Source organism: Musa acuminata, chromosome BXJ2-10 (assembly GCF_036884655.1).
Source record: "Musa acuminata AAA Group cultivar baxijiao chromosome BXJ2-10, Cavendish_Baxijiao_AAA, whole genome shotgun sequence".
In the NCBI taxonomy this organism is placed as follows: Eukaryota; Viridiplantae; Streptophyta; class Magnoliopsida; order Zingiberales; family Musaceae; genus Musa; species Musa acuminata.
Window position 1 is genome coordinate 31,657,467 of NC_088347.1, and position 14,986 is coordinate 31,672,452.

General features: G+C 44.7%; 2 protein-coding genes and 1 long non-coding RNA gene across 4 annotated transcripts; 1 reads left to right on the plus strand and 2 right to left on the minus strand.

Moving 5' to 3' along the window:
* Positions 1–4,422: 4,422 nt before the first annotated feature.
* LOC135625972 (ethylene-responsive transcription factor TINY-like) lies at positions 4,423–6,228 on the minus strand. 2 transcript variants are annotated; one of them, XM_065131143.1, is made up of 2 exons: positions 4,741–6,228; positions 4,423–4,674 (listed from the first exon to the last, which is right to left on the minus strand). In XM_065131143.1, exon 1 carries the CDS (start codon positions 5,475–5,477, stop codon positions 4,761–4,763), a length of 717 nt encoding a protein of 238 aa, XP_064987215.1. In that variant the 5' UTR covers positions 5,478–6,228; the 3' UTR covers positions 4,423–4,674; positions 4,741–4,760. The 2 variants fall into 2 exon arrangements, with proteins under 2 accessions (XP_064987215.1, XP_064987214.1); XM_065131142.1 differs by having other exon boundaries at positions 4,423–5,829; positions 5,901–6,221.
* A 1,916-nt stretch (positions 6,229–8,144) lies between these two features.
* LOC135625177 (uncharacterized) lies at positions 8,145–14,857 on the plus strand. The gene is made up of 3 exons (XR_010491927.1): positions 8,145–8,377; positions 8,534–12,193; positions 14,383–14,857. It is a non-coding gene; the product is annotated as an uncharacterized LOC135625177 (long non-coding RNA).
* LOC103968865 (VQ motif-containing protein 4) lies at positions 12,410–13,453 on the minus strand. The gene has a single exon (XM_009382201.3). It carries the CDS (start codon positions 13,341–13,343, stop codon positions 12,594–12,596), a length of 750 nt encoding a protein of 249 aa, XP_009380476.2. The 5' UTR covers positions 13,344–13,453; the 3' UTR covers positions 12,410–12,593.
* Positions 14,858–14,986: the final 129 nt, after the last annotated feature.

Here is a 14,986-nt window from a genome sequence, read left to right on the forward strand (position 1 = left end):
CAGCAGCTTCGTCGGTGTCTTTGCTTTCCAGTAGGCAAATCGATTCTGCTCATTGTAAGTCATAAATATGTTTCTTCTAGCATTGATTTGTTTATGAAAATATCCTCGTTAAACAAAATCAATCTTGTGAGGATCTTCTAAAACATGGATATCACCTCTGATAACGATGCTTGACTAGTTTTTCCTATTGAAGGAATAGGAAGCTCGAGGAGCATGATCTGCTTAAACATACAAGACAGCACAAGCTAGCTCGGCCGGTGGTGGGGTTTGTCTTCTCCAGTTGCTATGCACGAAAAAAGACAGCAAGTGACGTGCCTTCGTTGGACGAGCAACGTACGTAGGAAAACCATACTTGTGCACTGACTGATCTAAACGTCAAGAAAAGCTTTTGAGTCCGTAGCTTTAGGTCGTGATTCATTCAATCACAGAGATGACAGATGAAGGGGGCCCTTTCGACTTGTACCACACTGTTGGTCGCACCACAAGTTATCCGTCTATGTTGTCCATGGAAACCCATAACGAGTGAGAACTCATGCCCTATTTCTTCTCTCCTGATGTTAAACGTGGCACGAATATGAAATATGTTGATGAACCTATATTTGCTTTGGTGGGTCCTCAATACACCATACATTTGTTTCCTACGTGATATCACGTACATGATCCTGTGGATGACCTCGATTAATTATGTAGCATAAGGTACGTGATTCTGATTCTCGATGTTGAAATCGACGAGTGGCTACCCGCATCTTTTCATCGAGGAAACTTTACAAGACAATGATTAAGAATCTTTTCCGAGAAAAAGACAATGACTAAGACTCCACTTTCTTGATTTGACTATGCCGTGGATCTTTCCAGGATTAGTAGAGGAGAAGAAGAATGTACGAAGGGAATGCAACGATGATATACCTACACTTCAGGTGATATCTGTGGGAAGAGAAAAGGAACAGAGTGAACGACGGAGGAGAGTGACAGTATCTGCAAGCAGAAGACAATGCAGAAGAAATATTACTACCATCTTCGCAACTGCAATGCAATCTACGGAGTTCAATCCCTGCATCCATTAATGATCCGTGAGATGTGGTAAGAGCTAAGATAGTGGGATCCCAAGTGGAAGAGGAAGAGGAGGCGAAGGTTGGTGAGCGCCTCATCTCGTCCCTCGCAGTGGCTGCGTCATCGATCGACCACTCCCGCGGAGAATCTAGAAAAAGCGAAGGTTAACTTTTTCGAGGGAGGCAAGGTGGGTCCAGCCACCGACTCCCCTCAGATTGACCACCGGCCGACACGTGTAACGCGGTGGGTGTGCCGACAGTCGCTTTCGAGTCCAGGTTCGATGTCCCTCGGCCGGGCCTTCTCCGTCGGACAGCCGACGGATCTTCCCCGACTCCGCACACCATCTCCTCCTCTCCGGTCGTTTATCAACGTTCAATGAGCGCCACGTACAAACGCCGAGGACGTGTAGCGATAGTCGCCATCCAAATTTCGTTGTGGAAGCAATCAATCCTCGAGCAATCCTTTCGAATCCAACTCGAGGTTGGTGGGAAGGCTTTAAGAATTCGAGTCCGGTTAGTTTCAAGGTTGGAACCCATCAATGGTTCCGTCTCGATCGAGCCACGTATTTATCGACGACCGATGATTTCGGCTCGGAATTTGATGTCATCATTGTTAACTCGTCTCTTGTCCAACGTCGTACTACCGATCAATGTAAAATTGGATATGTGGGCGAGCACGTAAGGATGAAAGATTGGATTCGGATCAGACTCATACATCCGCACTATTCTATCTCAACCCGATCGGCACAGTGTATGGCCTACACGGAAGTAACAGTTTCCTATTAACAAAGGGAAATGTCGCAATCTCACAGGATCCCATCATTGAGGCAAAATCTGAGAGATCTTTGTAGGGTCTCTTCCAGCTTTTGACACTCTCCTTTTCTCCGTCTTTCTCGATCAGGAATGTGTTGGCTTCATCCGATTACAAGCAAGAGTTAAGGGTTAAAGATATAGGTAGATCCACCCTGTAATAGTTGTGCGTGGCCTCAGGACTTCACTGTCGAGGCTAGCGAGGAGGGGTGAGACAAGCAGCATCAGCCTGTCAAGTTGACGATGGAAAGATCGCACGAAACTTGAAGCTTGATATCAGTCTCCTGTTTTTCTTCACCCAGCCAGATCCAGCGCTAAGCATCGGAGTAAAAGAGTGCAAACAACTCGGCAGCTCACATTAATGGTCAGGAGCAGCGTTTTCCCTGAGCTTTATTTCTTAGTAGGCAAAGCCTTTCGACTCGGCGGCCGTAAATTGTTGGTGGATTCGATTTAGAACGAACACAAACACTGGAACCCATCGGAACTCGATCAATAATACATTGATGCAGATATATGAGTGAGAAAGCTGATGTGATGGGCTACGGAGATAGGAGCAGCGGGGAACAGATTGAGCTGGAATTTAAAGGACGGAGAAGGCAGCTGATATGAACACTCCGACACAAACCATGCCAACTAAATGCGGCGGTAAACGAAGCTGCATCCAAAGTAACAGTAACACGCGACCGCCGATCACAATTTTCTCCTTTATATCTTAGGAAAGCATAATATAGAGAACACAAAGGAGTCTCGTGTATTATCATCTCATTATTAATTATATTTTCTTTTTGTTTTCCCCTTCTACTTAGGTTACGTATTGAGACACGCCAATTCGTAGAGTCGGCTTGTGAGTCACACCAATGGACATCCCTTGGAAGCATTATAGTACAATATTGTTATTACGTTGGGTCGGTGTTGACCCTCCAAATTGTCATGTTGTCATAATGGATTGCTACAATACACGATAACATAAAAGAAACAAAAGGCAATCGGTCGGCATTGTACGTAATACTGGAAAACCAATCATTTCCATCACGTCACATATCGTTGTCATTCAAAATTCAACAAAATATTATTTTAATTTTTGATCGAATATTATGATCAGAGATGAGATTCTATAGCGTAATGCATACTAACAGATAATTGTATTCATTCTGTTCTCCGGCATAAGGAGGAGGTGCTGCAATTAATGGAGGTTCTAATCCTGCCTTTCCCATGAGAAACATAAAGCTAGCTAGAAGAAGAAGATGGAAACCCTAATTTTCTTAGCATCATCACTGGTGGCCAGCATGGATCTCGATACCATAAGAGTCAACAGAGAGAAGATAGAAAGATTCTCTTGGCGACAAAATGGCTCCTCATGCGAGTGCCTAGTATTCCATATCCAACAAGTAAATTATAAGAGACGCATGCGGAAGTTTGGCCATTCCCAGGAACAAGCCACTCCTAGCAGCTCCGGCGATCTCCATGAAACCTCCTCAAATTTGGATGCGAACATGCGTGACGCAAGAGGATATTACGGAAGCAATTGTCATACTAGCCTACACCGTATCCTTCGTCTTTGGTCATGCCCTTCTACACTTGACAAAGATGACAAAGGTTGCGATGAGGTGGAGTGGGAAGATTTTTCCGAGGGACAGCGAGTAAGCTGTCGCTGTTGTGATGCAAACACACTGTTTTGCCTGTTTCCGGGCGCTCCAAAAGCTGACAGCATGGTTTCCGCCCTCTCCAATGGGTAAAAGCCCCCACTCGGTAACTTCTTTTGCGGTGCTGTACGCAGCTGATCCATGCAAGAGAAGACCGGTTTACTGTTGTGCAAGTCCAGCTTTTCTGATCGGAGAATTCTCTGAACTAGGTATTTTCGTTGTTTCACGCATCATTCTTCTCCGGAAAAGGAAACCGCACACGAAGATTATCCTGGGTATAAAATCATCGTGTCATGTACTTTCATCATACGGTACATGTTGGTGAGCGAGGATCGAAAGGACAACCGGTCAATTCATGTACGTAAAGTATGTATGCTGCAGAATTAGTAGTATGTCACCGCACGCAGGATGACTCAGATTCGAGTGTTATCCAGTTAGGTGAAACTTACCTTCGTGGCAAATGCAGATGGTGCGGTCTAATACTTCACGCCACAAACGGGCTTGAACGAGTAAGAAAGGTTGATGTAATGTGACCAATGCGACTTAGATTGGTTTGGTCCTAATTATCTCAATCAATGGTTGGCATCTTTGGCCAGAGCAGTGGTGAAGATAACATCGTCGTTGTCGGCCTCATTTAATTATCTCCCATACCTCCTGGCTTTCCTGAAGCTAATCAAACTTATCTTCTGAATGTAATGTATATACATTAAAAGAAGTGTTGAGTTTTTAGAAGAAAAAGAAACATTTTCTCTTTCTTTCTTTCTTTCTTTCTTCAAAGTACAGAACAAGAGGGTGACACAGAAGTGGTTCAGATGGAGGGCATCACCCTCTGTCCTTTTCCTGGTGAGCAGCGGGAAGCAACAGGCAAGTTGAAGCTGAGCTCAGGCCTCATCCAATGATCAAAGAAGAATTCCATCCAGTGATCACAACGACATAGATAGCACAAAGTTATTACATGCACACAAACCATGCAAGAGACTCATGCTCTTCTTCTCCGGCACTTCCCCAGAAAACTGTACAACATTGACTGGGGAGATTTGGAGTCATGAGGATTCTGTTCTGTCGACTTCAATGTACAATGGGAGGCAACCCCGAGAAACAGCACACACGCTGAAGAAGAAGGGAGGGAAGGGTGCAAGCCAGAATAGAGAAGAGAAGGAAGCCCTTGAGCCCTGATGAAAAATTGAAGGGCATGAGAAAGAAAGGAGGGAGATTAATATGGATTAGAAGAAGAGAACCTTGAACTTCGTTCTTAGTCTTAGAGAAGAGTTCCGAAGCTGGTCGGAAAAATTGCGTCCGACCCGGCCCACAGCAGATCCGCGCTCTCCACCCACGGCAACGGGTGCGCCCACGAGTCAACTGGGTCGTCGAACAGGAACTCGCTCCGGGTTTCGTCCGAGTCGAGGAAGCAGCACACGTCGTCCAGCCGCGGCAGCTCCACGATCTCCTCGAGCTCGTCGGAGTCCCCCGGGGCCGCCGCTGGGAGCTCCGTCTGGGCTTCCGGGTCCATCGCGGCGGCCTTGGCTGCCGCGGCCTGGACGTCGCGGGGCGAGAGGGTGGCCGGGCGGGGAAGGGAGCCGGCGAGCTCCGGGAAGTTGAGCACCGCGGCGGCGCCCTTGATGCTGAGGGCAGCCACGTCGTGGGCGCGCGCCGCCATCTCCGGCGTCGTGAACGTCCCCAGCCAGATGCGTGACTTCTTGCGCGGCTCTCGGATCTCCGAGACCCACTTGCCCCAGTTCCGCATCCGGACGCCGCGGTACACGGGGTGCTTGCTCTGGTCCCGCAGCCGCTTTGCGGAGCCGCCGCCGCTACTTTCCTCGTTTCTCGAGGCCGTCGCGGTCAGGTTACATGTGCCCATTTTCCGCTCTTGAAGAGTTTGGGAAAGAGTAAGGGACGAAGACGAGGAAGCCGAGGAGAGGGAGGACACTGAACTGACACTGCTTTCCGGCACAGAATTGTTCGTAGGATCTGCCATTGACGCCAAAAAACTTTCTTTTTTATTTTCCTTCCGCTCCTCGTCCCACTCTGATGCTCGAGGCCAAAAAGCTAGCTAACTGATGGATACAGACACCGCAGTTCCTAATTGGTGGACAGAAGAAGCTAAGAACAGAGAGGGACCATCAAGCATGGGAAGACCATTCACCGCACACAAGTAAAATTAGCTGTTTTCTGGCCTTGTTTAGCTGCATGTAACTTGCATGCGAAGAAACAGAGCAATGGGATACTGACATTGGCGGCTTCGATAGACGATCCGAAGTCTTTCATGAGAGAACAGGGAAATGCTTTGAACATTCTATTTTGCTTCGATGGAAGAGTTGTACGAGCACCTGCGTACATGTTCAGACTGAGAAGAGAATAAAGGTTCAAACTTCATCACAGAGAAACTCGCAACAAATACCGAAATCGGCTACAAGAGGAAGAAGAAGAAGACATGAGCTGGTCTGGTGGTCAGGTGTGAAAGAGAGAACAACATAAAACTAGAGCATTAGAGTTTTGTGGAAAAGAAAGCTTCAGAGAAAGAGGAATAGAGAGAGGGAGATGGGAGGGAGAGGTGAAGGGAAGGGGATTTAGTAGAGGAGGAGATGATGATGGAATGGTGCAAAGGCGACCCACAAAGACTTCTTGTGTCATTATTTCCTAATGAGAACGGCCCCCACTCCGCCTCTCGTACATAGTAATAATAATAACGATGAGCCATTCCCAGTAATCCACTGCTCCTCCGTCTTCCTCTCTTCTTTCAGCTCCCGCCCCCCTCCACACCTCAGAATCAGATCTCCTCTCTCTCTCTCCTTGCTATGTACTATTCTGGAACCCACCCTCCCAATTGTCTCCATGTATGATGGTTCCTGTAAGAAGGACCATTTAGCCAGCTTGAGTTACCTCGATCGTTTGATATATGAGGAGCTCATGAGTCTTCTTTTCATGACTTTTTGTGCACTCTGATGATGTTTCTGATGCCTTCTATTAGGATTGTTAATTGCAGTAGGAATCCTCTGGAGATCAGAGGAGGAGAGCCAATAGCTTGTTGGGAGGGGTCCTCTCAGGATCCTATGTGTAATATAAGCTCTATTTAGGTTGGTGATTCTGCAATTGGATCAAAATCTAGTACGCTCATTTAATGCTCGCGGAGAGGACGGTAGCGTTGTCGTCTTCGGTCATCTTTTCTGATGGTGATTTGATCACATGGGAGACCAACAAAAGAAGGGCAAGCTCAGCTTTGGTAGATGTAGTCATATCTCAGTAGCGAAGCTGCTCCACAGCTTTGGTGAATATAGCCATGAACTGAGCCATGTTACTAAGGAGAATTGTGTGTGTGTGTCTGTGCGTGTTAGAGAGAGAGAGAGAGAGAGAGAGATGTTATCAGGATGCCATCATTGATACAATGTAGGGCTCCAGTGTACACCATGATGTTTCCTGCATATGAGAAATTGTGTGAGATCCATGTTTTGTGCCACTAAATCTAACCATGGGTCATCATAAAGGCAAAAGAATCAAGGACAGTTCTATCAGTGTACCTCCCATGATCTCATTCACAAGAAGTTCATGACGTCGCAGTACAGGAAGAAAGCTTGTGGTGGAAATTTACACGTTAAAGCTGCATCGATGAGAAGCTTAAGACGACATCAAAAGTTGTGTTGGTACCTCGTTGGGATGGAGCTGTCTATAAGCACACCGATCTCAGGATTCCAGTGCGGTCAATATCAACGCATGCAGGAAAAAATGGTGGCGTTAACCGACTCCCGCACAGTAGGAATCCTTCTCTCTTGTGGTGAATCATCCCTGACACGCACGCAGATCGTGCATGAGGACGACGATGCCGACGTGCGGTTTTCGTCATAGCTCTTGTACAGACACCCTGTTCCATTGATAGATACTACACAGTGCCGAAAGCTAGTCTGCAACTTTGTCTTCTCTAGCCTTCGTCTACTTCGGCATTATGGATCACAAATAAATCCAAAGAAACAGAGACCAAATGCAGAGAAAAATGGACAGCCTGTCTGTTTTCTTCCCATCGAGCATCAAAGCTATGCTCTGTTTTCTTCGAGCAACAAAGAGAATACATGCATATATGCCACGAACTCTTTCGACCTTAAGATCGTACATTGGTTCCTGCAGGCTCTCCGAACCATTTGGACCACTCTGCAGCGCACTCATCACGCATGAACTGAAATCAATTTTGTCCTGTGATCTTGGTGAAAACTCTTGTTCAAACCTATATTGGTGGGTGGACGGGGCAAAACAAGCCTGCCACTTCAGTGGCTCTCTGTGTGTTCCTCCACAACTATCGAAGGGAGCACTGAACTTTTAATCCCTGCCGAGTTAGCATCTGAGACATGATTTAATCATTTATATTCGGTACTTGTAGTGGAAAGAAAGAACTATCAAATGACGGAAAGATTTGGAACCTACGGAGCTCTGTTATGTGTTGTACACTCTGTTTCAGAAGAGGAAACTTGATAACAGAACAAGCTTTGACTGTTTCGAATTGTGTTTTGAAACAAGTTACAGAAAACAAAATTAAAATAAAAGATTTATGGTGTTTTTTATTCTGAAAACATTAAAAGTGCGAGGTCTTAGGATACTTCATCCCGTTATTATCGAAGTAGCACCACCGAAATGTGGCGTTACAATACCCAAATAACGGAACGTTCTCGCCCTCCTAATCGGTGCTCGGTCCCGAGCGAGCCCCAATTTGACGCCACTGGTGTCGGTCCTCAGTCCCGAGTGAGCCCTAATTTGACCCCACTGATGTCGGTGATTAGCATTCTGTCCCCTTCGTCGGCGTTGGACGTCAGAGTCGCCAGTGGGCACCAACACGCGCGTCGCCCTTCTGTGATGCTCCGATTCCGCGATCGAGCGACGCCCTCGTTTCTGGTGCGCGACTCCGGCGCCGTCGCCCTTTAAATTTCCTTTTGGGCTCTCTCTTTCTTGATTCGATTTTTTGGGTTTTCCTCGATTCTTTGCTGATTCCAGTGCAAGAAATCTTTGAGCTATTAATTGTCTTGTTCAACAATGATTGGTTTGCTGTAGGTGATGGTAACTTAATATACAGAAACAATCTTTTTGGTTGTAGAGTGAACAAAATGCTCCCATTCTTCATTGATTTGAGTGCCGATGTCCGGGCAAAAGACAATTCTTGACCAGACGAAGTCAATGGAATTGAGATTTTGCCGATTGCAGAATAGTGGACTGTTCTGTCTTGAGCATAAACTATAGCAGATACAAGTACCCAGCCCGGTCCATTGCATGTCATCATCTATTCGGGCCTTCTTCGTATCCTTGTATCAGGTTGTTTGATATGAAAGTTTAAACCTGTTTTTGGAAGCAATAGGTTTACCGTACTGCTATGAATACTTTCCACTCCGATGTTTGCGATCCATTCATTGTTCTTGTTAAGGACTCGAGTGATGTCACAAAATGCCATATCTACATAGATTTTGGTTCAGTAAGTTCGTATGCCGTCGCTGTGTTTCCTAGTTGGCTTCTCTCTGTGATATTGGACAAGAAAAGGCTCAGGGATGCAGATAAATTGCTTTCTCTGATATAATTTCCACCTCTGCTTGGAGCTGTTGTGGTGTAAAAGAGCAATTCTTTGGCCAAAATATGTGACCGTCCTGATGTAAAATTGAAATGGACTATGAATTGTATAGGGTCTGATTTACTTGGTTCAGTGCACCTGCTAGATAGATGCAATTCCAATGATTTTCTTGGAGGCTTGCAGCTGGACTATCACTGATTGATTAATGCTATACAGTACTTGCATATGTCTTCATACTCTCAGGTCTTGTCTGAACCACTTTCCAGTCAGCTACTGACAGAATGTGGTCCACATCCATCTGAATGTTAAAAGTAGGATTTATCTTTCACTTTAAGCTACTTTCGAGAAGCATTTCTCTTCTACATCGTGTGGGAAACACTGACCTTAAGTTGTTTGGTGCAGTCCACAGTTAAGCGTGATGGCCATTTGATTTCATTGCAATATAAAAGGCTGGGAATATTGATGCCTTGTAGGAAACCAGTGCATGATAGGGAGCTAAAGTCTAAGGAGCCTATGCTAAGTCCACAATGTTGATACGATGACTAGTTCTGCAGAGTTCACTTTCCAGGGATGCTTTTTCACTTCAGTTGCAATGATGCTTTTGTTATATTTACAATGGATTGCGACCATGAAATTTGGTTGTGTGTTAGGAGATGGCTGAAAATTCTAGTAGTTGCTTCTCACTTACAGTGCTTCAATTATCAATACGCCAGTGTCTTTCTTATATGCTACATCAAAGGAGTACATGGAGGTGACATGCACAACCAGCCTTACTTGAGAAGTGTCAAAAACCTACAGTAAAGAATATTCTTGTTGTATTCTGGTTGCTGGCTTCTTACTGTTACTAGTCATGTTTTATTGTTTCTTTTTTCCTTTTTATTTTTTTTATTTTTTTGTACTATATCATGGTCACTGAAATCAGTGATATATTCCTTTTTAAAAAAAATTGTTCTGATTGATTCATAAGAGACCAACTCCACAAGAATCAATCAGGACACACATTTGTGGCTAAATTAATATACTTGTTATCATGTCTTTTTGTCGTTCCTTAAAAACGAGAATAGAAATATCAGCAACATACATTTTGTTATTTGATTTTATTGATTTATGGACTTGTTATTCCTGCCTTTTTTTTTATAAGGTATAGATTGATTTATCTTACTAGATTCATTCTGAAGTTTGCTTTAGCTTTCATCACTCATATAGTTTTAGAAACTTGAATCGATGCATCAACCATTGTTTCATTAATCCTTTGATAGCTTCCACATCTGATGTAGGAAGTAGGCCTGACATGTGTATTTTTTCGGGTACATATCTGCTGTACTTTGTGAAATCAAACATGGTAGCCAAATGAATAATTGGTTTTGAAGGGTCTGCATCTTCACCAGCTCCCCTATCAAGAATCCAGACCTTGAATTGTCCATATCACATGGGACCAGAAATCTTAATGATTTCCAGTACGGTGAACCTGGTTTATTTGCTAGTTTCTTTTATAATCTGATTTCCAGAAAATTAACATTCACGATAAAAATTAAACTCTTATGACCACATTCACTTATTGGATCCAAAAAGTCAAATGGAAACACCATGATACCCTTCAAACTTCTTGTTTAATTCCAAGATCTTTGAATTTGTTTGATAATGGTCCAAAGGTCAGAAGTAACTAGCTGGCTCATCGACATCTTTCACTGAAAACAACAGCGGCAGCATTGATTTACTAATTTAGATTAGTAGGTAGACTTTTTCTTTTCATAAGATGACAAGACTTTGAAAAGAAGACCATTTTCATATGATGGCATGCTTTCATTATCTCTAGTGGAGGATTTTTATTGTTCTGAAGAAACTTTCTTTGGTTTCGTGGAAACATGGATCTGATGCTGAAGCAATATATTTCCATGACTAATCAGGATTTGGGAGTGGACCTACTTATTCTTTCTTGATTTAGCCACTATAGAATTTTGTACACATCTGAGTTGAGGTCCATGTCACGTTAAAGTTCTTGCTTGTGCTACTTTTTTTCCCATGTTAATAAAATAGTAGTGCTACTTTTTTGCTTTAATTTGAGCTTTGCTGAAACAAGTAGAGTGCAGGTCTGCAGGATCCTTCTTATCACTGACTCAGAATATGCATATACATGCAACTCACATCAACATCGGTTAGCTATCTATGTAGATGATAGGATATGAACATGGAATGTGCTGATTTCTGATTCGACAAACTGTTGAATCTTTAGACCCGACAAACCCTCTAACGGTGCTTGAAACATAGATTTCAGAAAGATGATCCATCTGTTAAACATCAACAGTTGGATATCTTTTCTGTTCTGTTCGCTCCATTTGACAATGCAAAATAGAAGTAAGATACTTCGATTACCAGTTGACAACTTAAAAAATGAATATTTGCAGGTTTTGAACTTTATTGTTTGTTATTTGGCATCCTTTCTTTCTTTCACATTTTTTTTTGCTAATACTATGTTGCTGGCAACTCTAGGGTTGAGATTGCAGAAACATCTATACTGATAGATCTTGTTTGAGCCTGAATTGAAATATGATGGATGATTTGTTTGCTCCAAGTGATGCTAGACTAAATCACTTTGGCAATATCCTCAGCACCTATCAATCAGTGGGCGTGAACAGAGACTGATTGCAGCTATAATTGACTTTTATTTCCCCCAGTTTTGTATGTCTGCATCATGAGATGCTGTCTCCATACAATTCCCAGGTTGATGAGATTCATCAATGCTAAACCTGACTGGGTTAGGGAGAAAACACTTTTTATCTGTTACTAAAAGATCTCCCTGCCCATTTGTCAGAATGGTCCATAATGGGTTGAGCAGAAGGTTGGTGCTGCAGACACTTAAAAGCTGCAGTTCTCTCCTCCCTAGTTCCAGATATTGCCACAGTTATTGTAAAGATGGCTGAAACAAGATTCTATGATCTTACTGCTTAGCCTTATCAAATGAGCTCTCACTTGTCATCTGCTAATTGTTTTCAGATTCATGTGCATGGAGATCCAAAAAAAAAAAGACACCCTGGTTTGGCTCATGAATCATGTGAGAGAGATGGCGAAAGGAAGGTGGGCCTCGGATTTTATTGCCTCTCAATCCAAACACCTCCTGTCAGCAAGCTCCAATCAAACCAAGGAAGACTGAGGTATGGATTTTTCCTCTATAAATTTGCAATCTTTTCTTGAAAGGCAAGCTGTTTGGGTCCACCTTCTTCATCAAGCCCATCATTTATATTATTCCACTCCCATCAGCAGCAGTAACCCATGGAGAAGCAGTGTCAAAGATAGTGCATGAACAGTTGTAGCCACTGAGTTGGAAGAGATGATCTTAGTATTGCAAGCCATCCATTGGCATCGAGAAAGGAGAAAAGGCTTTCCCATAATCTTTACTCCAGTCAGTCGCTCAATTACATCAGCTAAAGATGAGGAAGAGAAATTAAAAGAGGCAATCGTTCTGTCTTGGTTAACTTGCAGCGCAGAGAGAAGAAAGGCCAAACCATACAAGGAAAGAACAGGAATGGAACATCATCCTAGAGTTGGCATCTCTCAAGAAGAAGATTGAGGTGTCGCTAGAGACAGGTCAGAAGAGACCTTGGGAGACGTCACCGGGAACAACGGCAGCAGCCGTGGTGTCTCTGTTTCGGCAGTGGCCCGCGGCGATGGATGCAGGTAGAATCCCTTTCCGGCGATCGCCCGGTCTTCCGCCCACTTAGCAGCCTCTGAACTCGGGTGCGGCGGCCGGTTGAAAGGGTCGGGGATCAGAGGCGTCACCGGACTAAGCACGAGCGAAGGGAAGTCCAGCATGCTGGGCGACAAGATCTCCGGCTGCTTCCGGGGAGAGAAGCCGGCGGCGCCAACAGGGGAATTGGTGCTGGAGTTGAGGAATGTCGGAATAAGAGGGTTCAGACTCTTGAGGTTTTTGAGGCTGTTCCGCCGCTCGTAGAGCTTAAAAACAGGCCTTTTGGGGCCGGTAGCCTTGGCTGCCGGAGCCACCGGTACTTTCGGGGCTGTGGGGTTCGCGGCGGCTGCAGCGGCGGCGGTCTCGGCAGAGCCCGTGAGCATTTGGACGACTTGCTTGAAGGAGGTGGTGTCGGCGTGGACGAAGGTCGTCGGGCACGGATTCGCATCGCAAGGCTTCGGATTGGGTTTGGAAATCAGAGGTGGCGGAACCGGTGATGGTGACGATGCCGGCGGAGCTGCTGGTGGTGGTGGTGGTGTTCCATCGTTGCAGCTGTAATTACCGCTGCTACTGCCAATGGTTTCTTGGGGTCTTGCATGGTGCTCCATTCGATCCATGGGCAAAAATCCTTCTTTTTGGAAGAATAAGCAAGCTAAGAGGGATGAAGGAATGATAGATAGGCAGCGAAAATACAGCAAAATCGAGTATGCAGGGGGGAATGGGGAGGGGAAGGGGGTGAAAGAGTAGAACAGACTGAGAGGTAGGGGAAGAAAGTTAAATAAGAGACTTGAGATCTCTCAGTTGGCTTCTCCTTTTTGAAATAAAGCTACCATGGATTTGTCTGTTCTGTCGATTGGCTGATAAGAGAGAGAGAGAGAGAGAGAGAGAGAGAGGTGTTCTTTTATTGAAGAACATGATGCCATGGATGGCCATTGGTCCACCTCTCCTCATTGAGTTCCCTTGGTCCTCTATTCTATGAGCAGCTACCAAGATTCAAGTTGAATTGATGGCCCATTGACTTCGCACAGCCCTCCACTTATTTCTACCTGGAGACTCGGCGCAGCCTCCTCTCCTTGGATACCAACAGGCTGCTGGACTTCTTTACGTGGTGTGGTGGGGTGTTGCAGATTTATGGATTGGTGTAACACAGAGTCATCCATCCTCCCTCAATGTGCTCTGTATCTTCTCACGATTCGATCATAGCTTTGGGTTCGGCCTGTGGAGGGAGAAAGCTGAAGAGGAATTGATTGCCCTTGGAACAAAGAGCGAGGAGGCGTTGAAGGAGAGGGCATCCAATTCTCATTAATGGCGGTCATGTGACTTTTTCCTGGGGACCATGCATCCCATCAATCACCTGTACTGCTGAGGTTGTGTTTGTGTGAGAGAGATTCTTGGGGGGTGGGGGTGGAGAGCCTCTGTCCACCTCAAGCCCTGTGCAAAAACACATTGTGATGATCTATCCGATGGACACGAGGATAGCTCGCAAGAGCTCAAGAGTCGGAAACCGGCAGGGACTATATAAACTAATAAGGCCATCACAACTCTTGAGGACTCCTAGGGATTGCCGATGGCTGTATCAAGTGCACCTGTTTCTTTTCTTTCTTTCTCTGTTTCTTACACTAAGCAGTCGTCATTCATTTCTCTTTGTTTATGTAGGTCAAGGTTTATATGGATCAACCCATCTTCTCCGCACGCCATCTCATGTGAGCAATGCCTAGTCCCCACTACTTTTGTAGGGGGAAGAAGACGAAGACAACGAACGCATCATACATGTTTTGACGGGTGGAGAGACCATCGGAAGCGTGACCTTTGCTTGCTTGTGGAGCTGAAACACATGTTCGACACAGACACGAGAGACATACAAGAAAGAAAGCCAAGTAATTGCTGATATGTGAACCTTCCTGTTTGCATCTTTTCTCTCTCTCTCTCTCTCTCTCTCTCTCCGGTTGTGGTTTGTGATCGCTTGGCATGACATAAATTTCATAATGGTGGAACATAAGCAGATATGTAATCTCATGATGATTCAATGCAAAGCAAAGAGGCACTTTTGCAACCGAGTTGCTCATCTTTTGTGTTGCTGCCTTTTACTTTATTAACTTTTTGGTAAAGCCATTGAGATAAAATATAAAAAGTAGTGGCAGAACCTGAGACAACATTATGTCTGAGGATCTGAAAGTTCATGCACATATTTGGGAATACGACCCTTAGGCCAAAACACTGCTTTCAATAGCTTTTACTCCCTTTCGTAGATAGATAGATA